Source organism: Antechinus flavipes, chromosome 1 (genome assembly GCF_016432865.1).
Source record: "Antechinus flavipes isolate AdamAnt ecotype Samford, QLD, Australia chromosome 1, AdamAnt_v2, whole genome shotgun sequence".
NCBI lineage: Eukaryota > Metazoa > Chordata > Mammalia > Dasyuromorphia > Dasyuridae > Antechinus > Antechinus flavipes.
Window position 1 is genome coordinate 33614499 of NC_067398.1, and position 24274 is coordinate 33638772.

General features: G+C 37.0%; 1 protein-coding gene across 1 annotated transcript in view; it reads right to left on the minus strand.

Moving 5' to 3' along the window:
• SHQ1 (SHQ1, H/ACA ribonucleoprotein assembly factor) overlaps positions 1–24274 on the minus strand; it is a 110478-nt gene that overhangs the window by 20745 nt on the left and 65459 nt on the right. The window contains exon 10 of the mRNA XM_051980861.1: positions 20748–20868. Within this exon, the coding sequence (XP_051836821.1) occupies positions 20748–20868 (121 nt within the window). The remainder of the gene's footprint in view (positions 1–20747; positions 20869–24274) is intronic.

The following is a 24274-nucleotide window of genomic DNA, read 5'->3' on the forward strand; positions in this document are numbered from 1 at the left end:
AGGACTCTGCCCGGAGCCTGGCACATAGTAGGCACTTTGCTCATTTCCTTCTCTCACATTCCTGGCAGCCTTTCCACTTTTGGAACATAGGCAAATACAATTTTTTCTGAGTTCCTTCACTGGAGTCAGGAAGACTCATCTTCCTGAATGAGCTGTGTGACTCTGGACAAGTCGCTCAACCCTGCCTGCCTCAGTTTCCTCACCTGTAAATGCCCTGGTGAAGGAAATGGCCAACCTCTCCAGCATCTTTGCCAGGAAACAAGAAGTCCAAAATGCTGAGAACAAATGAACAACAAGGACCAGGGTCCCCACACAGCTAGGAAGCCTCTGGAGCAGAATCTGAACTCCAGTTTTCTGGGTGTCTGTGCTTAGTGGACAATGGTGTCCTGGGTGGCTTATGGTTCGCCTCTTGCTTTCCAGTTCCCTTCACACCACTAACTGGCCAGAGTGGCCCCTGCTAAGGCACAAACATTGGATGGAAAATCTAGATTCCACACACAAAAGAGGGATCCAAAAAAGGAGGTAGAAGCAATCAAAGGAGAAAAATTTGTCAACTGCTGGGGGAGGAGGGAGCTGCAAAGGAAGCTTCTCTCTACGGTGGCCCCTGAGGCTGACCATGATGTAAGGAAATAGGAATGGGGCAAGTCACCTTTGGGATGGGAGATGGTGCGATCAAAGTCAAGCAGCACAGAAAGGAGAGCGTATGTGGAGGGAAGCGGCAGGAAAGCAGGAGCCTGGAACTTTGGTGCAGGAAGGTGAGATTATCAAGGGTAAAAATGATGAAGATGACTCTGGCAGTGTGGTTCTCCAAGGTGGTCCAGAGAATCTGGGTCTCTGAAATCTTTCCAGAAGTCTACAAATTCATCATTTTGATTTCTGATATGATAAAATCTGTAAATATAACCCAAATAAAGACAAATTCTTTGTACACACCCTCAATAACTATTTAAAAAGGACACTGAGAACAAAAGTATAAAAGCCACTGATATAAAGGATGACTTAGGAGGCTTGAAGAATTGCTCCTTTGTTCGGAGCTTTTCTGATTCTTCTTGACTCCCTTAGGGTTTTCTCAGCAGATACCAGACTAGTTGGCCATGTCCTTCTCCAGCCCATTTTAAGACAAGGAGCCCAAAGCAGACCAGGCTGAGTGACTTGGCCAGCTAGTGAATGGCTGAGGCCAGACTGACCCCAGGAAGCCCAGTCTTCCCACCTGCAGGCCGGAGCTGCAGGGGCTGCACCCCTGGCTGCCCACAACTCCCCAGGGACCACTACGATAACTCACACCAGAAATAATGATGGTCTGAATGGAGAACTGAAGTCAGAAAACAGAAAGGGCAGTCCCTGACCTTAAGGAGCCTAATTTGGGTAAATAAAGAAGGAAAATCCACAGATAGGGGATCACAGACTCCAAGAACAGGGGTGTGGATTGAAGAAGGATCCAGTATATGGCCAGGAAAAAGGAGGAGGACTATTTAGATTATGGATTTTTAAGCTTGATGTCATATTTCGAAATCATTAGGAAGGGAATAATTTTATTCCTATGCTTCTAACAAACAAAAGTCTTAACAAATGTACCCCTAAAGATGGAATTCATTAACAAAGTGGACAGTACATATGCTTATACCTGCACATTTTAAATACTTTATATAGAGTGAGAATAGAACTGGCAATATTTTTGAGATATGTAAATAAAACCTAAAATAGTTAACATGCTTGGCTTTTTTTCCTCCCCATAACAGAAAACAGAAAATATGAGAGGTTCCCCCACTCTCTTTAGGTTCTAGCGGGTTGTTTCAAATGATAGTTTATTTGTTTGTTGAGGGAAGGAGAATCTCAGCAAATAAGGTGGTTATAACAGACATTGCATTTCAAATTTCACTCTGTCAATTAAAACATACTACACTATGTAATTAGAAATCTGTGGTGTAAAATGATCTAGCCTTCACTACAATATTAAAAGAACAGGGGAAAAAAAGCCAAACAATCCCAGAACAAAAGGCTAAGGCAGTATTACATTACAAGTGTGCATGGCGGCAGCCGGACGCATTTTAAAACTCTTAGAAGAAATCTATTTCAAGATAACTAATATTTCTCTTATATTTTCATTTGGCTAAAACCAAAATCAGAGTACAGAAATATAAGGAAAAATGTTTGTTAACTTGATTCTGAGAAGGGGTCAGTAGGTTTCTCCAGATTGCCCAAGGTGCTCACGACAAAAAAGGTTAAGCCTCCTTTTGGACAGATAAGATTTCAGCAGCAGCAGTAAGTAAACATTTCACGACTTTCTAAACACTCTAAAGTCACTCCTTTCTTTGAAAATAGCAATTACTGCAATTCCACATGCATTTTTGATATATGCTATTCATGGAGGTGGTATTACCAAGAAAATACTTTCTCTTGATGGCAACAAAGCAACCTAGTAAAGCCACCAACAAGCAGAGTTTACACATGTTCTTTCCCTCACTTTCACCTCTTGCAGAACGTCTAAGTTTTTTTTCCAACTGTAGAAAAGTACACCATCAGTAAAATGTCACATGTGGTTGACTTGTTAGCTATTTTCCCTCCACAATTTGGTCCGCTCTCATATTAGTGTAAGGGGCCAGGACATCTGCCAAACAGAATGTGGTCAAGTCAAGTCCACGAGCATTTGAGTAGCCCTTCCTATGGCCCAGCATGCTGCTAAGCCCCACGGATCCAAAGAAAGGTAAAAACAAGCCTGCTCCCCAGGAGCTCTTCCTTCTGGGGACCAAACAGCTCTGGCCACCCAAGGCACTGACAGGATAACCGGGAGGAAAGCTGGTGGCACTCGGAGATGGGGGAAGGCTACTTGCAGAAGGTGAGGTTTTAGCTGGAACTTGAAGGAAGCAGGGGGGCCACAGGCAGGATGCAGGGGGGATGGAAGGGGTGTAGCCAGAAAACAAGGAGGCCGGTGTTGCCGGACCACAGAATGTGTGGGAATTAGAGAGAAAGCTTTATGGACAGAGGGACACCAGGCTATAAAACAAAGGACTTTATATTTGATCCTGGAGGCAAGAGGAAGCTGCTGGACTGAATGGGAAGGACAGGAGAAGGAGAAACAAGGAGACTGAACTTTAAGGAGGTCCGTTTGACAGCTGAGTAAAGAATGGACAGCCGTGGGAAGGGGCTGGAGGCAGGGTAATCCAAGAAGCAGCCAGGCGCTGGAGGCAGCCTGAAGTGATGAGGGCCAGAAGCTGGCTGGTGGCAGGGCCAGGGGAAAGAGCAGCTGTAAGAAATGTCACGGACATGACCTGGGATGTGAGAGAGAAGGAGGGGCTGAAGATGAATTTGAGAGGACAAAGAAATCTGGGAGAGGAGAGGATACTTGGGAAGGCATCTGAGAAGCAGGGGGTGATGGGAGACTGGAGAGAAGTGAAGGCTGGATGGAGAGATCAGAGATTTGCCTGCGCCAAGGCTCTACCTGACTCTGGAGGCTGAGGAGATGACCAAGAGAAATGGAGGAGAGGGAGAGAGAAAGGACAGAGCCTTGGGGGACCCCACCATTAACAGACATGACCTGGATGAAGATCCAAGCAATGGAGGGTGAGGAGGCGAGGTCGGATGGGTGAGAGCCCATTGGAGAAGTCTTTGTTAAAGGCCAACCAGGACCTGGGAGACCACCGGTGACAAGGACCCGCAGCCATAACAAGCAGACCTAAGCAGAGGAAAAGGACTGGAAGGATCTGAAGAGAAGAAGGGCACCAATGATGGTGATTTGGGAGAGGGGATCTCTGAGCAGCTGGGGAGGCGGAGGCCAGGGCAGGAGAGGGAGGTAGATGGTAGGTGCCTTTCTGGAGTTTAAAAAGGAGAAGCACAGGATGATAGCTGGGGGGCTGGGCCAATCAACTGAGGATGGGGGAGATATAGGAAGGGTATGCTAGTGGGTGCTGGCATTGTGATTACCCAAAATAGTGGGCCTTGTTAAATAATCGTCCCTGCCCTTCTATAAATCCTAAGGCCAATTTGTTAGGATCCTGCACTTCTCAGCATCAAATATTACATTCAAGAGTGTACGATGAAAATACTTTGAGACACTTTGATGAATCTATGATCGCATCAAAGTGATTACTCCTTTCGTTGGTAAAGGCTGTTGGAACTCCATGTCTTTTCCTGCTAGATAATTACTGTCTGTAACTTTCTGCAGAAGAAACAAAGTGAGGTTCCCCTGCATAGGCAATCCAAAATGCCATAGTTGTCTCCCCCTTCAATTCTCTTTACCACAGGATGAAGAGTTGAAGCCTGAGAAAAATCTGCTTTTTGGTAGGCAGAGAAAAAATGAACTACTTAAGAACTGTGAGGTAATACCTGCAAATTATTTTAAAACCTGAAAGTAATATATAAATGCTAGTAATTATCATTATGACTAGCCAGCGCAGAGGGTGTTCATTAGGGCCCAGTAACAAAATACTAAATGTCAAGCAAGGCAGATGAACTTCACATAATGAGAAAATACAAGAACTCAGCCATAAATAAGCCGCACCAAAAAGGCCACACACAGCCAATGTGAATAGCAGATTGTCGTGAGGATTAGCTTTAAGAACCATCAATGGCTACAAAGGGCTGAGCAAAGAAAGTATGGCAGGCAAAGTCAATTCTGTAATGACCTGTTAAAAAGGGTGTACATCTGTTTTTCCACCAGCTATGTATTCACAAAGAGTTAAATCAATCTACATCCTAGAGGACAAAATGAAAGAGCTAGATGAAAGTTTTTTTCTACAGTCATCTTCCTTGAAAGATAAGCTTTCAGAAACTAGACACTGACCCAACACCTAACACCATATATCAAGAGAATGTCAAAATGAATTCATGATCTAGACATAAAGAATGATATTATAAACAAATTAGAAGAACATAGGATAGTTTACCTCTCAGATCTGTGGAGAAGGAAGGAATTTGTGACCAAAGAACTAGAGATCATTATTGATCACAAAATAGGTAATTTTGATTGCATTAAATTAAAAACTTTTTATACAAACAAAACTAATGCAGCCAAGATTAGAAGGGAAGCAATAAACTGGGAAAACATTTTTACAGTCAAAAGTTCTGATAAAGGCCTCATTTCCAAAACATATAGAGAATTGACTCTAATTTATAAGAAATCAAGCCATTTTCCAATTGATAAATGGTCAAATGACACGAACAGACAATCTTCAGATGAAGAAATTGAAACTATTTCTAGCCATATAAAAAGATGCTCCAAGTCATTATTAATCAGAGAAATGCAAATTAAGACAACTCTGAGATACCACTAAACACCTGTCAGATTGGCTAGAATGACAGGAAAAGATAATGCTGAATATTGGAGGGGATGTGGTAAAACTGGGACACTGATACATTGTTAGTGGAAATGTGAATATATCCAGCTATTCTGGAGAGCTATTTGGAACTATGTTCAAAAAGTTATCAAACTGTGCACATCCTTTGATCCAGCAGTGCTACTACTGGGCTTATATTCCAAAGAGATCTTAAAGAAGGGAAAGGGACCCATATGTGCAAAAATGTTTTTAGTAGCCCTTTTCGTAGTGTCAAGAAACTAGAAATTGAGTGGATGCCCGTCAGCTGGAGAATGGCTGAATAAGTTATGGAATAAATGATGATATATGAACGTTATGGAATATTATTGTTCTGTAAGAAACAACCAGCAAGATAATTTCAGAGAGTCCCGGGGAGACTTACATGAACTGATGCTGAGTGAAATGAGCAGAACCAGGAGATCATTGTTCAAGGCGACAAAAGACTATACAGTGATCAATTCTGATGGACATGGCTCTCTCCAACAATGAGATGATTCAAACCAGTTCCAATTGTTCAATGATGAAGAGAGCCAGCTACACTCAGAGAGAAGACTATGGGAACTGAGTGTGAACCACAAGATAGCATTCTCACTCTCTCTATTATTGTTTGTTTGCATTTTGTTTTCTTTCTCAGTTTTTTTTCCCTTTTTGATCTGATTTTTCTTGTGCCGCAAGATAACTGTATAAATATGCATACATATATTGGATTTAACATGTATTTTAACATATTTAACATGTATTAGACTATCTGCCACCTAGGGGAAGGAGTGGGGGGAAGAAGGGGATAATCTGGAACAGAAGGTTTTGCAAGGGTCAATGTTGAAAAATTACCCAAGCATATGTGTTTTGTAAATAAAAAGCTTTAATCTAAATAAAGAAAGAAGATAAGATTTAAGTAAGAAAGAAAAATGAAGAGGTAAAGAAGGCAAGCCTCCTGTGTTAAGAGGTTAGAACAACGTGAAATGGGGGGTGGAGGAGAGAAGGAATACAACTGGAAGCAAGAAACAGGTGGAAGGTGAAACTTCTTGTGCTCTGAGGCTTAATAACACGCATCCCCAGCTAGACGGCCAAGAGTGATGGGAAGCTCAATAGAAATCAAAGAAATATCTGCTTTCTCCCCAAGGCAAATATGTGGACATGAAGCAGGACATACAGGAGGAGTTTGTCAAATCCAAAGAAAAATACTTCCCCAATGAGGAGAGTACATATGGTGTTCCTAAAGCATTACAGCATTAGCATGAGACCTAGAAAGCACTGATGAAGATCTTGAGTCAAAAAACTAAAAATTGGGTGACTATAAGTAGTACTTGAATCATCCCTGCTGAGTGACGGTAAGGAGGATCTGGTTAATAAAATGGTATATAAGAAAGGTAACATGGATTTCCAGATAGATTAAAATACAGAAGTAATGACTGGCTCTTGGCACCTAACAACTGCTTGGTTAAGAAAAGATGACATTTGTAAATAGTGGCTTGGAGTGGGGAATTTAATCAAGAGAGCTTTTAATCTTCAAGGGGAAGGAAACAGAAAAGTGCTTACATATTATCTGGCCAAGGAAAATACAACAGAGTAGAGCAGGTACAACATAGGAGAAAAAACAGCAGGAGGGGAGATCATATTCAAGTAAGCCTGCAATAAAACCCATCACTTTAAATATCTAGATACAAATGCACAAGCAACAGGTAATAAAAAGGGTAAATCTGATATTTTCTAAAGAAGACACATGCTTAAATGCTTGCTGAATCCAACTGACCTCAATGGAAACAATATGTCAATGATCTGTGATCAAGATGTATGGAGCTGGACTATCCTGGGGTACATAGGTAAAGAACTAGTTTCATGTAAAAGGGCTGGCAGAATTGGATTTATTGACATGTCTCAGCAAAACATATTTGATATATGTACATAAATGTATATATGCACATGTACATAATGTTAACATAGTAACAAAATTATAAAATTGTTCTGCATTAAATTAACTGAAAATACCTTTCCAAAGTTACCAACCTTCAATAAAATATGTATATATTTTTCCTTTTATATTTAAGTGAATATGGAAAATCATAAAGGATATATATATATATATATGGCCAGAAAAAGAGAGAATGATTATCATATCAAAAGAATATGAAACTAAAGAGATAGTCTGAGTACAGTATTTGTAACCTGAACAAAGAAGGGAATGGCACCTCTAGACAAGGCATTCCTAAGACTGAGATCAAAGTTTCCCCTAGCAAAAAACTGTAAAACCAGGAGATAATAGAAGGGAAGGAACATTTAATATCAATAAACAGTGACCTTTCTAACAATAATTGGGGGTAAAATGATATGCCCAATCCACCTGGTGATATGGATAATTTTCTCAGTGTAGAAGCATATTAAAAACCTTTTTAGTTCCACTAAAAATATAAAGAAACAAATATTTCTTCAGTCTTGAGTCCTTTCTAGACTTTTCTCCCTTTCTTTTATTCTAACTCCACCATCCAAGACCCTAGAGTTAAGAAGAGTAATGAAACCTGGGGGAAAAAATCTCATATGAAGGTTCCCCACCCACTGAAGGATTTGGTTATGAAGGCCCTCTTTCCTCGTTTTCTGAAAGGGGAGACATTCATCAGAAGGAAAGTCCTTTTGGCTGTTGTTGGCAACCAGTGACCACCAGGAGAACAAAGTTAAAAAGAGGGATAGAATGAGCTCAGGAAAATGGTTCTCCAGAGACATTGCCTACCTTCCCCAATCTAATGACCATTGTTCTACTACAAGAAGTAGAATGTTAGTCTCAAAGCAAAATTGATAACCCTGAGACCTTTTTGCCTCATCTAAGAGTCTTATAAATATTACTTCAAGCATCTGCTAAAGAAATGTTGGAAGACAATGAGAAGCTAGGTCATTTTGAACACTTCTCTTTAAGATAGAAATACCTGAATTAGAATAATGATAAATTAATAAAAAATCATTCCTGGAAGACAAGTTTATAAAACAAAGGAGAGTTTTAATTTTTTTTTTCTTGGACACCAATGCAAGACCACAGTATAAATGAATAAATGTGTTTACAGACAACTTTGGAGTTTACAGACAATTAAGTATTCTTTAAAGAAAGGAATCTAAAGGACATTCTTTTTTAGAGGTAGGAGAGACTGAATGTCCACAGTTATTTTAGAACACTATACACTATGCTAATTCTCAAGTTTCAAGCCAACCAATAATCCATCCCCAAGGTAATTGGGGTTAAGTGATTTGCCCAGGGTCACACCAGCTAAGGAAGTGTTAAGTATCTGCAGCCAAATTTGAACTCAGGTGCTCCTGACTTCAAGGCTGGTGTTCTATCTATTGCGCCACCTCGCTGCCCTTAATTTGGAGTCTAAGAACAGAAAAGGTAACTTTCTATATGGCTTCATGTAACAAAGGAAATAACATTAAAAGACTAATGTTAATAAAGGCTCACATGCTATGCAAGCATTAAAGTACAATTCACCATTTCTGTCACCAAACATTTGTCCTTAATGATCCACGATGGTCTTTTCTAAGATGCTGTTCTTCCTGAAGGAGCTCCAGCATTTGGCCTTGCTGATCTTGCCGTCTGGCTCCTGGGATGCCGCCCTCCCCTCATTCTACCGGGGCTCTGACCACACTTTTTCCTTCTCTTAGCCCTGCTGCACTCTGACAGAGCTTCAGTCACCACTCTTAAGAGGCTGCTCCCCGTGTACCTTTCTATGTCTCACCTCTAACTCCATGTGGCTTTGGGTGAGCCAGCCAATCTGAGCCTCCAGATGATCTCTAAAGCTCTAAATCGTGTGTATTATGGGCTGTTTCTCTCTGAATGGTACACTGGCACCTCAAACTCAACAAGTGTAAATATGAACTCAAAATTTTGCCGCCAACACCTGAACATCAGCATTTGCTATTAGAACCACCCTTTTGTCCATTTAAAAAAAAAAAAAAAAAAAGGTACACAATTCCAATAGACTTGTGATGGAGAGAGCCATCTGTACTCAGAGGACCATGGGGGCTGAAAGTAGATCACAACATAGTGTTTTCACCATTTTTGTTGTTTGCAGCTTACTTTTTGTTTTCTTCTTCATTTTTTTCCCTTTTTGATCTGATTTTTCTTGTGCAGCATAAGTATGGAAATATGTATAGAAGAATCGCATATATAGGATTACTTGCTATGTAAAGGGGAAAAGGAGGGAGAAAAATTTGGAACACAAGGTTTTGTAAGGATGAATGCTGAAAACTATTTTTACATATATTTTGAAAATAATGTTATTATTTAAAAATAAATAAAGGCGCATCACTCCCCTACTCAAAATCCTGTTTAGCCTCCTCACTAAATTCCTGTCTTACTATACTACATCATTTTTTCATGTGATCAATAAACCGGCTAAGCTAGCATTCTCACTGTTTCACAAACATGACAGTCCATTTCTTATTTCTTAACTTTTTCATTGGTTATCTCCCATATCTGGAATGTACTTCCTCTTCATATTCACTTTAAAAAAATCCCAAAGTTTCTTTTGAGTATCGGCTCAAGAGTTACCTTTTTCATGATGCTTTTCCCACACTTCTGAAGTGCTGTTTGACCCCGAATTACTTGGTATCTATACACTGTCTCTCTCATCGGATAAGATGTAATCTTTTCGTAAGATCAAGGGCATTTTCTCTTTTATTTGTGTTATCTCTGGTTCCTTCCTTGCTGACATAACAATACTGACTCTTCAAGGCTGATTTCAAATGTTAGGTCTTCTATCTAACGTTTGTAATTCTCTCCTAATTCATATCGCAAACAGCCAAAAGTAAGCCCTTCCTCTGAAGCTTCACAACATCTTTCTCATATATTGTTATTATAGCTATTTAGCAAGTATAATTTCACAAGTATTTATGTGCTACTGTGCTAGACATCTACATTTAAAGATGAACTCAAACGAAGTTCTTGCCTTCAAGAAGTTTTTAAATTAACTCTAATTTTAGCCTATTTGTTTTCCTACCTGGACTTCCAAATACATCATAAATTCCTAGAAGAAAAAACTAAGTCTAATTTATTTTTACATCCTTCTCTGTGCCTTCCATATGATAGTTGTTCAATAAGCCTTCATAAAAATGCTGAATTATATATGAAGATACTACTTCTGGAAAGTTACATATCTGGACAATATGTTTCAACTATGTAAAATGTCAGTTACTTTTGTGATGGATAGACCCTGGGATGGAGTAACAAAACTGTTTTCTACAAAGAGCTAAAATTTTGAGAATTATGACAATAATTAATTAAGTTGCTTAATAGGTGGATCCAGCCAATCAGAAATGATCCATGTATCCTCTTCAATCAAGACCCTGATCTGGCTTAAACTCAAGTTGGGGTCAATGATCTGGCAAAGGCAACTGGGAAATGAGCATCCTTAATAGACTAATTGAATATTAACCAAAACACCCCAAAGGGAGGAATTTTCCACCATCTTTGAACACAGGATACATAACAAGGGAGGGGGAACATATCTAGGAGAGCATGGAGGAGGAGGAGAGGGAAATATTGTTCGTCAGCACTATATTCATCAATCAGGAATGACTGGGAGGAAACTGGGTGATACATGGGAGAGGTTTAGTTAACAAAAGCAAGCTCTCACTTCTGTACCAGTCTGCTCCTCCACTACAAGGAAGTGCTACTTCCTGCAGGCCCTAATAACACTCACTCACTCTAGAGAATTTTTTGTTATTTTGGGGCTTGATTGAGTTCATAGCCCTTTATTCTCTATTCCAAACAAATACATTTCCTAGAGTTTATCATTTGGCTATAGCTTCTAATTACCACAGAAAGAGTTAATTCACAAACTCTAGCACAGAAAAGGAAAAAAGAAAGAAAAATCACAATCAATCTCCTCACCTTCATGCCATAAAGTTAATATAATTAATCTTATTTAGGAGGTTCTCACATTAAAACATCAACTCCCTAATGACTTTAGTTGAGGTAATTAGATACAAAATGATTGAATTTCAATTTCTAGCCGAAGAAATAAAATCTTACCAGAATGCTTGTTAATTTAGGGAAAAAAGGCTTATTTTTGATTCCATTCAAATGATTCTCCAGATAAAGCTATATCAAACACAGATTGTTCTAAGTGGTTGCACAGGTGTTATAGTCAAGTACTCAAAACCTCTTGCTCAAGAATGATGTTAAGAATAATCCAAAATACTTTGAAAACTTATATAAAAAGATTTCTAGTACAGCTTCTAAGGTTAGAATTAATCACAATCATAACCACACTTATTCAAAGTAAAGGGGAATATCTCTTTGGGATGCAAAAAGATTTAAGAATGAAAATAAAGAAAGAGAGCTTTAATAACATCTGTTCACTCAAAAGGCAAATGAAGTGGGGACCCAAAAAATCAGGAAGCAAAATCACTAATGCAAGAAATCAGCTACTTCAATGCTCACACTGTAGCCAAAAGTAATGCAAACAAACAAACAAACAAAACCATCCAATACCTAAGTTGTGATTTTGGATACTGGTCCTAAAAGGTATAAACCAAAAAGAATTTGTAAAATTAATAATTATTTCTTAGGTGAAACCATAACTGCTTTAAATTCAGGAAATATGTCCATTTCTCACCAATCTCTTCTGAAGTTACATGATTTATCTATTATTTATAAATAAAAAAATTCAAAAAGTTTTCCTCTTCTTTCAAATTTTTAAAACTTAAAATCTTAATTTTTGTTAGCCCCCACACACCTGTTAATCTCAGTGTTATCAATAGTAAGATAATTAATAACAATGTCCTATTAAAAGTTAATATAAATCCTCAAATGCCCCATTCATATTTTGATCTGGTTTCAGATTTGTGACAATTTTTCTACTTGTGTGCTTTGAAATCCCTCAAAAGAAAGGAGTTACAAAAGTCAAATAAATTTTTGTTTTACAAATTGTTTTACTCTATTCCTATAAAGTATTTTGGCTTTTAGACAAGAAGTTGAATCCTTTTTATTCAAAACAGCTAAAAAAAATAAAGTACTGCTGAATTATGTTATGGTTCTTAGCAACAAATCTTAAAATTCAGAGAAATGATGCTTTTTGCTAGGTGTCCCAATCAGAATGTTTATGGGTAGCACTCATAGATCTTTACCAGGGGTTATTTAACATTTATAATCCTATGAATTATTGGCATATATCTAATAAGTCTAATAAAAAGCAACAATGCTTTGGACAATGCTGAACTAGTGGTGAAAAGGAAAAGAGCCGTTAGGTAAATCCTTCCTATATGAAACCACAATGAATAGATATCACTGAATACATACTGGCATGTATTAATCTTTCTTATGGTTAAAAAAAATTATTGAGAATGAATTTGTGAATTTAATAAAAAAAGTGAAAGTGAATTTCAAATTAACATAACAATTTAAATTAGATATTCAAATTAAATTTAACTTTCAAAAATCTAAAAATCATTCCATAAAATGAATATAATCTAATGTAACATTTGTCAATATTTTACCACCACTAGCATTTTTATAGAACTTTAAGGTTTCTAAAATGCTTTACAAATATTATCTCATTTTTCCCTCACAACAACCCTAAAAGGGAAATACTAATATCTGTATTTTACAGATGAGGAAGAGACAGGTTAGGTAATCAAAGTGAAGTATGCTAGAGGAGCATGTATATGAAGACTTCTCCAAGCTAAAAGAGAAAAAAAAATAGCTTTTACAAAAAACTTGGGAAGGAAAAGCCTTTGACTTCACATATATAATGAGTATCATATCACTTGCCTTCTCAATAGGTGGAGGAGGTGAGGGAGGGACAAAAAGAGAGAAGGAAAGAGGAAAGGGGAGAATCTAGAACTCAAAAATTTAAAAATGAATGCTACAAAAATGATCAGTAGATAGATATCCAAAAGAAGAAAAAGAAAAAGAAAATGCTTGACTCAATCCAGCTCCATTACTAGAACACGGGATCCCAATGGATATCCTCATAGAAACAGAGCCAGACACCAAGAAGGAGTTGAGGTAAAACACCTTGGGTACAAGGAAGGCCTGGCTTACCCCTTTTCTGGAAATGATGGAAGAGAGCAGCAAGAGCTACATGAGAGAAAACTGGAACTCTGGGAAGCAATGTGGGAGTCCCAGAACAAATTCTAGGACCAAATCATTCTATTTCCTAAGGTATGTCACACATCAGATGCTCAATTATCACAATAAGTCACAAAGAAACATCCTGGACTTAACAATGTGAACTAAGATCCACATACAGAACTCTAGCCTCTTTTCCACAACTTAAAAACAAATATTAACATTTTAAAAGAAAAGGTAAAGATTCATTTTCTCCACTACAATTTGAGGTCATCTATATCACTGAAACTTTATTTTTTTTTCCTATAATTTGAAAATTGTGAATTAATAATAAAACAATTTAAACAAAATGCAGGTAAGTCTCTGAGAAATGCCTTAAGTTTATAACATCCTTGAAATACGATAACAAAACCAAAATCCTGCATGAACAGACAAATTAAATTTGCTTTTATTACAAAAATGAAAGTAATAACAGGAAATGACAGCAGGGTGTTTGATAAGCTCAATTAGCGGGAGGATCAAGTGAGGTGATGACATGCCATTATGGCCTCAGGGGTTAAAGATGTAATTTTCCATCTGGCTGAATCTGGATTTTCAACACAAACACTGAGACCACCTGCTGTACATTAATATGAGTTTTCTTCAGCAGTTTCTTAGTATTTTCAGTATTAGAAGTTAACCTAATTATGTCTTTATTTCTTTAAGTTGTGGGAAATGACCACTTTCCATAATTAAAAGTTAAAAATAAAAAGCCACTTATACCAATTCTATGTCAAAGTACAATCATATTAGGTTATTTAAAAAACCATCTCCAAAAGACATGCCAATTTTTATCAAAAAAAAAAAAAAACCTTGCTTCTGAATTTGAAAAAAAAAATTAAAAATGAATAGTGCACCCCATTATTTTTGAACAAGTGTTCCAGTAGAAACGTGGAAGTACGGAACCTTAGAGTAAGAAGGGACCCTTCGTCCAAATTCTTGCTAAAGACTAACTCCTTTTTCTCCTGACAAATTACAGCCTTTGTGAGAAAACAGCAACCGTCAAGACTACCACAGACATGGAGGTTAAGACTAACTACTAGACTCAGACAAAGAGATGAGGTCTTTGTTTTTGATCAACCACTCTATCGTAATCCCTGAAATATTGGAAATAGCCTAACAAACAAACTGAAGAAGAAGAGACAAGTCCTCCAAGCTTCCCTTAAGCCACCAGCATAATAACACACTTTATTTACAAGCATGGACATGAGGCATATATAAGCCAGCTCTATCATATTCACTTCAGATAAGTTTAAGTTTCTGACAACTATTATGTCACCAGAAAAGCTCTTAGTGGTATGAGGGACAACTTATAACTATTCAGAATAACTTCAGTTTTGGAAAATTGTAATTGTTGAGAATTTTTCTACTTAAAGTAGAAAGAAAACAGAATGCTTTCTAATTATAATGCCCAACTTGGTTCTGAAGAGGAAATATGAACTCATCTGCTTCTTTGCAGAGGTGGAAGACCATAAATTACTACAGAGAATGCCTGACTTTTTTCTTTCTTTTCTTCCTCTTTTAAAAAATTCTTTATTATAAAAATGGCTCTATGGTAAGAAGAGGGTGAGGTTAAAACAACATACTGATAAAAATTACTTGTATAAACATAATTTTTTTACTTTTAATGGATCAAAATTCACCTCCTTATAACTCATACCCATTGGTCATAGTTCTGTTCTATAAAGCTAAACAGAAATCAAATTTTAAAAGCTTAAATACAAAAGAAAAAAAAAACAAGAAAATTCTGATTAATATGACTGATATATATGTAACTTTCTTATTCTTTTAATTAAATCTATTTTAGCTTTAACTTTGTCTGAGATCTTCTAGCCCCTCTTTTTCCCTTCCTCTTTATCCCATTTCAGTTAATATATACACCTTAACCTTTCGCTTTAACCAATATCCCCTTCTATGTCCCTCCCTTACCTTATTGCCCCCCTTATTTCTTTATAAATTTAGAAGACTTATACTCTTCTAAAATATACATGTATTTCTCCCTCTTTAACCCCTAATTCCCCCAATGTAATCAGGATTCCAGAACTGCAAGTCACCTCCTCAATTTAACTACTCAGATATTGCTTTTATAGCTCATTTGTATAAATAATTGGTTTTTTTTTAATCTTTTCCTATCCAGTTGTGCTTTTCAGAACCAAATCATATTCAGCTCTACCCCAATATTTCTTTCAAACTACCCAGATGACAGTGTTAGGGATATGTTTTACATTTCCATGTTATAGAAGTTTATTCCTATTGAATCCCTTGAAATTTGTCTTTGATGTTTTCACCTTGTATTTCTTTTGGATGCTATATATCAAATTTTCTATTAAGTTCCAGTCTTTTTGCCACAAAATCCTGAAAGTCTAACAATTCGTTGAATGTCCTTTTTTTTTTTTTTACCCCCATTCAGAATTATGCTTGACTTGGCTGGGTGTGATATTTTTGACCACAACCCTAATTCTTCAGCATATTGATACACTGGGTTCCAAGACATTCAGTCTTTTAATATAACTGCTATGTCTTGGGTGATTCTAATTGTAGCTCTGACATATTTCAATTTTTTTTTCTTGCTCCTTATAATATTCTTGAATTGGGAGGTTCAGGATTTGACCATGATATTCCTGTAGGTTTTCCCCACAGGATCTCTGTTCAGGTAGTGACTGGTGGATTTTACTACTTTCCCCCTCTTGTTCTAACAAGCATAATTTTCTTTAATTATTCCTTGTATTATTGTATCAAGATTCTTATTCTGATCTTAGCTTTCAGTCCAAATATTATTATGTTTTCTCTTCTTGATCTATTCTCCAGATCAATTGTTTTTTTCTTATGAGATGTCTCACATTTTATTCTATTTTTTCATTCTTTATATTTTGTTTTACTCTTTCTTGGTCTCATAACATCACTGGTTTCTTTGGATTCCTTTTTTTTGCCCCTTAAATTTCTCTCAATCTCTCTCATTTGATTTTTTTATTTTTTGCTGAGGCAATTGGGGTTAAGTGACTTGCCCAAGATCACACAACTAGGAAGTGTTAAGTGTCTGCAGCGTTTGAACTCAGGTCCTCCTGACTTCAAGGCTGGTGCTCTATGTCCTGCACCACCTAGCTGCCCCTTCTCATTTGATTTTTAAAGGCTTTTTTGATTTCTTTTATGAATTCTTTTTGGGCAGATGATCAGAGGCTTGTCTTTTTCTTTGAGTCCTAGTCTTCCCTATTCCCAAAGTAACTTGGAATGGTTTGCCTGCTTTTTTGCTTGCTTGCTTGTTTTTAGCAGATCGTTGGTGTAAACACCTTTAATCCTGGGGCCTGGGGGGGAGGGAGGGGGTGCCCCGGCCTCGGGTCCTCCTTCAGTTCTCTCAGAACCAAGAACTCTGCCCTCCTGTAAGTGCCCCAGCCAGAAGCACCTCTCCGTCCCTCCCCCCACCCCTCCCTCAGGCTGTGCACATTCCTTCTCACCCAGGGCCAAGTCTGAGCAGCAGCACAGCTGGGCCTGAGGCAAAGGTTCCTGTGGGTAGGACCAAGGTTGTCCCCCAATCCAGCTAGCCCCAGAAGCCAGAACTAGGTTCTGGCCCCCCTCTTTGGATGTTCTGATTGTCCCAGGAGGACCGCTATTGGGCCCCACTCTGAGCTGTTTTTAGACTCCACGTTGGCCCTGAGGTGCTATTTTGTCTCGTTTATGGGGGGGCAGGGAGAGGCTGGAGAGCTTGGAGTTTTCTGACAGGTTCTGCCATCTTTTTAGAATCTTCCCATAAATCAATTTTAAAAACACTTGTTAGGTCCCTCCTATGAAACAAATGATGGCACGTTAGAAGTTCCAACTAAGATGGCAAACTGGAAAATTGTGAAAAAGCCCAGCTCCCCCACAAATCACTGCAAGTATCAGAAAAAGATGAAAATAAGCAAAAGGCAGACAGAAGTTCTTCCCCCTATGCAGAGGAGCTCAGAGACCAGGGCAGCCAGCAGGAAAGCCACTTGGGTGGTAGGTGTGTGCAGAAGCCAGGGGGCTGGTGAGAAGAGCTGTCTCCTATCCGAGTGCAGGGACTAAAGGCAGATAGATCCAACGCCTGCTTGTCAGTGTCCTGAGCTCACTAGGGAGGAAGATCTCATTTAAAAGACAGCAAGAAGTAGCAGATAGTTCTCATTGTTCAGTCAACACAGTTGTCCCTCTCTTAATGATCTCATTTGGGGTTCACCTGATAAAGATACTGGGGTGATTTGCTATTTCCTTCTCCAGATCATTTTACAGATGAGAAAACTGAGACAAGCAGAGTGACATGACTTGGTGCCCAGAGTGCATAGCCAGGAAGCTTCTGAGTCCAGATTTAAACTCAGGAAAGTGAGCCTTCAGGAAAAGCTCCAGGCCTGGTGTAACATCCACTACACTGCCTAACTGCCTAGAAAATGGTCAAATCATACTGGACAACAGTGTGGGGACAGAAGAAGGATGAAGGAGACCAAAAGCCAGCATAATCTGCGTCTTTCATGGAGACAGCAGGGAACAGAATTTCCACCTGGGAACCATGAAATAAAGCAGGCAGAGTCCAGCTCAGATCAGGACACACAGTGTCTCTGACCACTGGGGGACTAGAACAGAAACCAGAAAGTTCAAGGGTGAATCCTGATCCCAACTTTGTGATTCAGCCCAATCCAGCCTACAAAGGAATCAGGACCAAAGCAAGCTTAACCACCCCATTAAAGACTTCCAAAGAGAGCTAGCCTGAGCACAAAATCCTAGTCCAAAATAAGAGGCTGAAAACACAAGCTAACAGAAGAAAACACCAAATGCAATGAAGACTTACTGTGGATCAAGTAACACCTAGAAGAAAATAATCTATAACAATAAGCAGAACACCTCAGAGAAAAAAGTGGTTTAGCCAAAAGTACTTTGATAGGGACTAGAAGAAAAGTTGCAAGATACAAAAAAGAAATTAGAAAAGGAGAAGGAGAATTGAAAGGAAAATAAATAGCTTAGAACAAAAGATGGAATATCTTACCCAAGTGGTAAAACAACTAGAACTCAATGATTATCTAACATAAGAAACATCAGAGCAAAGATTTTAAATGGGGCGGAGGGGGGAATAAGGGGAAAATACTTTATTGTTTTTAAAAAAAACTGACCTGGAAAACAACTCAAGGAGCAATAACATCCGTCTGGAAACCAAGACCAAAAAAAAAAAAAAAACAAATTTGGATACTATGTTTTAAGAAATCAAGCAAAAAAACTATCTAAATCTATTAGAACTAGAGGAAAAATTCAGAAAATTGAAAAACTTCACTATTTCTGGAAGAAATGCCAAATTAAAAACAATCACTGAATGTTATGGTCAAAATCTAGAGCTTTCAAGACAAAGACAAAAAAATCTGTAATCAAGTAATCATAATCATAATCAGGGTCACGCAAGACTTGGCAGAAACAACCATAAAAGAGAAAAATATCCCCAAAGGCAAAAGACAGAGGTTCACAAGTAGGCTCATAAGTATAATCCTTAGAGGGAAGTTAGGTTAGAGAACTTTTAATTATTCCAGGTAAAGAAATGAAAGCTGAAGAGAAACTTTGAAATACAAATACACAGGAATCAAGAGAAAACATTGTAAAAGAAAACAACTTTGTAACTTAAGTATGATCAGAGCAATGATAAATCACAGTACCAGAATGATAGTGAATCATGCTTCCCATTTCTTGGCAGAGAAATAACAAATTAGAGGTGCAAAATACTTATATTTTCTGACATATTTAATGTGTGCATTTGTTTTATGTTATTTATTATAAGGGAGGACCTTTTTTGGAGGGGAAACTTAGCTGAGTGTAATGATAGTAATATTAAAAAAACAAGGAAAAAAGGCATTAATAAAACATTAACAAAACATATACACAAAACAGACAGAAAAGTTCAGAAGAAATAAGCAGGGCAATGTTGGAGATAACATGTTAAATTTGAAATGGAATGTAGGTGTGCTGGTGACACAAATAAGACAGTTTTTAACTTCTGACAGCTTATATTATAGTGGGAGGAAAGAAGAAGAGGAATAACATGTACACAGAGAAGTAAATAGCAAAGTAGCCCTGAGGCTGGACATTTCAAATGTTGTAAAGAGCCTGTGCACAGTCACCGAGGCAAAAGGTAAATAACTCTCAAACAGTTGAAAACAGCTGTCATTTTCCTTTTCCAGGTTTTGTATATCTATTGTTTCAGCTAACCCTTATATCACAGGTGACAACAGTTCCTGAAATGGAAGACTTTCAAATTTGTGAAAAGGAGGCACCTAGTGCATGGGATTGAACATTGGGAAGATATGAGATCAAATCTGGAGTCCTTGTTACCTGTAAGTGCAAGTCATAACTCGGGCAAGTTAATTAGCCTCTCTGGGTCTCAGGTCCCTCATCTATAAAGAAAGGTTGGACTCATTGACCCATAAGGTCATTTCCTACTCCACAGATCTATGCTTTCACAAACCCTTTAAATTCCATGATCCATGGAACAAATAGCCGAAATTCTAGACCAAATTAAATTTAGTTGGAACTTTCAACTTAGCATACTTTTTGTATCTTAAAAAAAATGGAATATATAAAAACACCCATAAAAAGCCAGATTTCCATAAGTGATTGACTGTTCCATACACTAGTGATGTGTGTTTTTAAGAATTATCCCCAATCATGGGCTAAATGTCCTAACAGCACGCTGGATCTGACTTCCTTCAAATCCATATTAATGCTGTGACCCTTAGCAAGGCATTGAACCTGTCAGCTTCAGTCTCCTCAACCGTAAAATGGAGATAATAGCAGCACCTATCACTCCAGGGCTTTTATGAGGATCAAATGAAATCATATATTTAAGAGGGCTTTGCTATCCTTATAATGCCATATAAACTCAGCTGTCGTTTACAACAGTCTAAAGGCTCAGAAGGATGGAGGATCTGTGCCGTCAGCACTGTGGGCTGTTTGTATGTTTCTTCTCAGATCTTTTAACTATGAGCATATGCCTCAATATTAACAGAAGACATGTCCAACCAGATGGACTCTTTGAAAAGTAAAAATGTGAACAGTGAGAGCAGTAGTATTGGATATACCAGTCATCAGCTGGACTATACAACAGACAGACATTAGCATTTTAAATCCAATCAACTTGATTAACTAGAGTTAACCGTTGCCTGCATCTCTTTTCTATGCAAATACAGCTCTTCCTTACTGACCCTTCCTTGTTAGGTGTTGGTGGATATAAGTTTCCATCTTATTCGGTTAAGTCCTTCAGATTATTTCATTTTTAGCTCCAAGATATTCAGAAAATAGGCCATCTTCCAATACTTTAACACATGTATATTCACAAGCATGGTAACATAACTTACTTGACTTTCTGAATCCATATGCAGTAGTCTGAGATATAAAGATCATTTAGAATATATGCTGGGTCATTTTCTTGGAAAATTTTGTGGATATCCAGGAGACACTTCAAAACAGCACTTCTTCCTAGAAGAATATAGAAAACACAATATCCCAACATTATTTCAAAAAGGCTACAAATGATAGCCACTTTTTTTACACTTAAAATTTAAAACTCATTGGGAACAAGGTAAGGGGATATAACATGATTTGTGCAAACCAATGTTTTAAGATTAAAATATCTATTTTTAAAATTTATTTTGTTTTGTTTTTATTTTTCCAAATGCATATAAAGATAAGTTTTCAACATTGATTTCTGTGAAATTTTGTGGTCCATTTTTTTTTAATTCTCCAAGACAGCAAGCAATCTGATACAGTATTATACATATACAATCCTTTTAAACATATTTCCATATCTGTTATGTTGTGCAAGAAAAAAAATCATACCAAAAGGGGAAAAAACCCCAAGAAAGAAAAAGCAAACCAACAAACAAAAAAAATGAAAATACTTTGCTTTGATTCACATTCAGTCCCCATAGTTCTCTTTCTGGATGTGGAAGGCATTTTCCATCCCAAGTCTATCGCAATTGTTTTGGATCCTGCAACTTTGCTAAAGGTGTGGATTGTTTCTAAGAGCTAAGTCTATCATAGCTGATCATCATATAATCTTGCTATTACCTACACATCATTCTCCTGGCTCTGTTCACTCAGCATCAGCTTACATAAGACTTAAAATATCTTAATACTTCTTTTTTACAACAGGAATATATTGATACTCTCTGAACTTTATCAGATGTTTTTGCTGCATCATGACCCACACCAAGAATGTATTCACTCAATTCTACCTTTTCCATTTGTAAGCACCAACTACTACACACAAAAGCTTACTTTTATATTTATTCTCTTTATATCTGTCCTATATATAAATTTATAAATGTATTTTTTGTTCCCTAATCAGAATATAAGTTTTCTGAGAGCAAGGAGAGTTTCATCCTTTCTATTTGTAGTTCTACTACTCAGCAGTTATTTGTCACAGAGTAAGCATTAATGTCTGTAAATTGACTGAAATATGACTCTATTGAAATTAATCCTTTTTTCACTATTTAAACTAAAACTTTATTTTCAGTAATTGATAATGGCCTACATAAAGCAATATAATTTCATAAGCCATTAAAATATGATAAAACCTCACTATAATGTTGTTCATTTAAAAGTGTCCAATTTATATTGTATTAGAAATGCTAGCTTTGGCAATAAGAATTGAGAAAGGGATTAAAGGAATAAGAATAGGCAATGAGGAAACCAAATTATCACTCTTTGCTGATGATATGATGGTATACTTAGAGAACCCCAGAGATTCTACTAAAAAGTTATAAGAAACAATCCACACCTTTAGCAAAGTTGCAGGATACAAAATAAACCCACATAAGTCATCAGCATTCTTATATATCATTAACAAAACCCAACAGCTAGAGTTACAAAGAGAAATTCCATTTAAAGTAACTACTGATTGTATAAAATATTTAGGAATCTATCTGCCAAGGGAAAATCTGAAACTTTATGAGCAAAACTACAAAACACTTTCTACACAAATTAAGTCTGATCTAACCAACTGGAAAAATATCAAATGCTCTTGGATTGGGCGAGCAAATATAACAAAGATGACAATACTGCCTAAACTAATCTATTTATTTAGCGCTATACCAATCAGACTGCCAAAAAACTGTTTTGATGACCTAGAAAAAATAACAACAAAGTTCATATGGAAAAATAAAAGGTCAAGAATTTCAAGGGAATTAATAAAAAAAAAAGTCAAATGAAGATGGCCTAGCTGTACCAGATCTAAAATTATATTATAAAACAGCAGTTACTAAAACCATCTGGTATTGGCTAATAAATAGATTAGTTGATCAATGGAATAGGTTAGGTTCAAAGGACAAAACAGCCAATAACTTTAATAATCTAGTGTTTGATAAATCCAAAGACCCCAGTTTTGGGGATAAGAATGCGTTATTTGACAAAAATTGCTGGGAAAGACATGAGAATAGATCAGTATTTGGAAGAAAAAATTGAACCAGAAAGCAAACAAAGGAAATAGTAAGTTTTCATTCTGTGTCATTCCTCAGCAACCATCTCTCCACCCAGAGCAAATTTCTTGTTGGACATTCTTCTTTTCCCCAGTAAAACTCTAAAAAAAAAAAATCCTATTTGGTAATCTGTCAGAAACTCAGCATAGATCTATATCTCATACTTCCTTATTTTGGTATGTACTAGGCATGATTTGGGCATAAAGGATGATACCATAAACAAATTAGGAAAACAAGGGATAATTTACCTATCAAAACTTTGGAGAATGGAGAAATTTATGACCAAAGAAGAACTAGATAACATTATGAAAGGCAAAATGTATAACTTTGATTACATTAAATTAAAAAGGTTTTGCACAAACAAAACCAACAGAAACAAGATTAAAAGGGAAGTACAAAGCTGGGAAAAAAATCTTTACAGCCACTATTTCTGATAAAGGTCTCATTTCTAAAATATGTAAAGAACTGTGTCAAATTTAACAGACGATTTTCAGTTGATGAAATTAAAGCTATTTATAGTTATATGGAAAAATGCTCTAAATCACTATTGATTAGAGAAATGCAAATTATAACAACTCTGAGGCACCACCTCATACCTCTCAGATTGGCTAAGATGAAGGAAAGAATAATGATAAATGTTGGAGGGGATATGGAAAAACTGGGACACTAATGCATTATTGGTAGAGTTGTGAAATGCTTCAACCATTCTGGAACTATACCCAAAGGGCTATCAAACTGTGTATATACTTTGACCCAGAAGTGCCATTACTGGGTGTATATCTCAAGGAAATCATAAAGGAGGGAAAAACATCCACATGTGCAAAAATGTTTGCAGCAGCTCTTTTTATGGTAGCAAAGAATTAGAAAAGGAGTAGATGCCCATCAACTGGGGAACAGATAAACAAGATGTGGTAATGGAATATTATTGTTCTATGAACAAGCCAATTATAGAAAAGCCTGGAAAGAACTGATGCTGAGTGAAACAAGCAGAACCAGGAATACATTGTACATGATAACAGCAAGACTGTGCAATAAATCAATTGTGAAAAACTTGTTTCTTCTCAGTAGTTCAGTGATCCAAAGCACTCACGATAGACTTTGGACATAACATGCCATCTGCAATCAGAGAAACAATTAAGAATTCTAAATGTAAATCAACCCATGCTATGTTCTTTTCTTTTTTCTGTTTTTTTTTTTTTTACTCTCTCCCATGTTTTCTCCCATTTGCTCTGATTTTTCTCTCCCAACATAATTCATAAAATGTCAATTAAAAATAAATACACTAAAAAATAAATCCTATTTTTGATCTTGACTATCTTTACTCTGTTCTGATATTTTTCATAGAATTATGTCCTTGTTTACATGCTTTTCTAACTTTCAAGTTGGCCAATTACTTCTTTGTATAT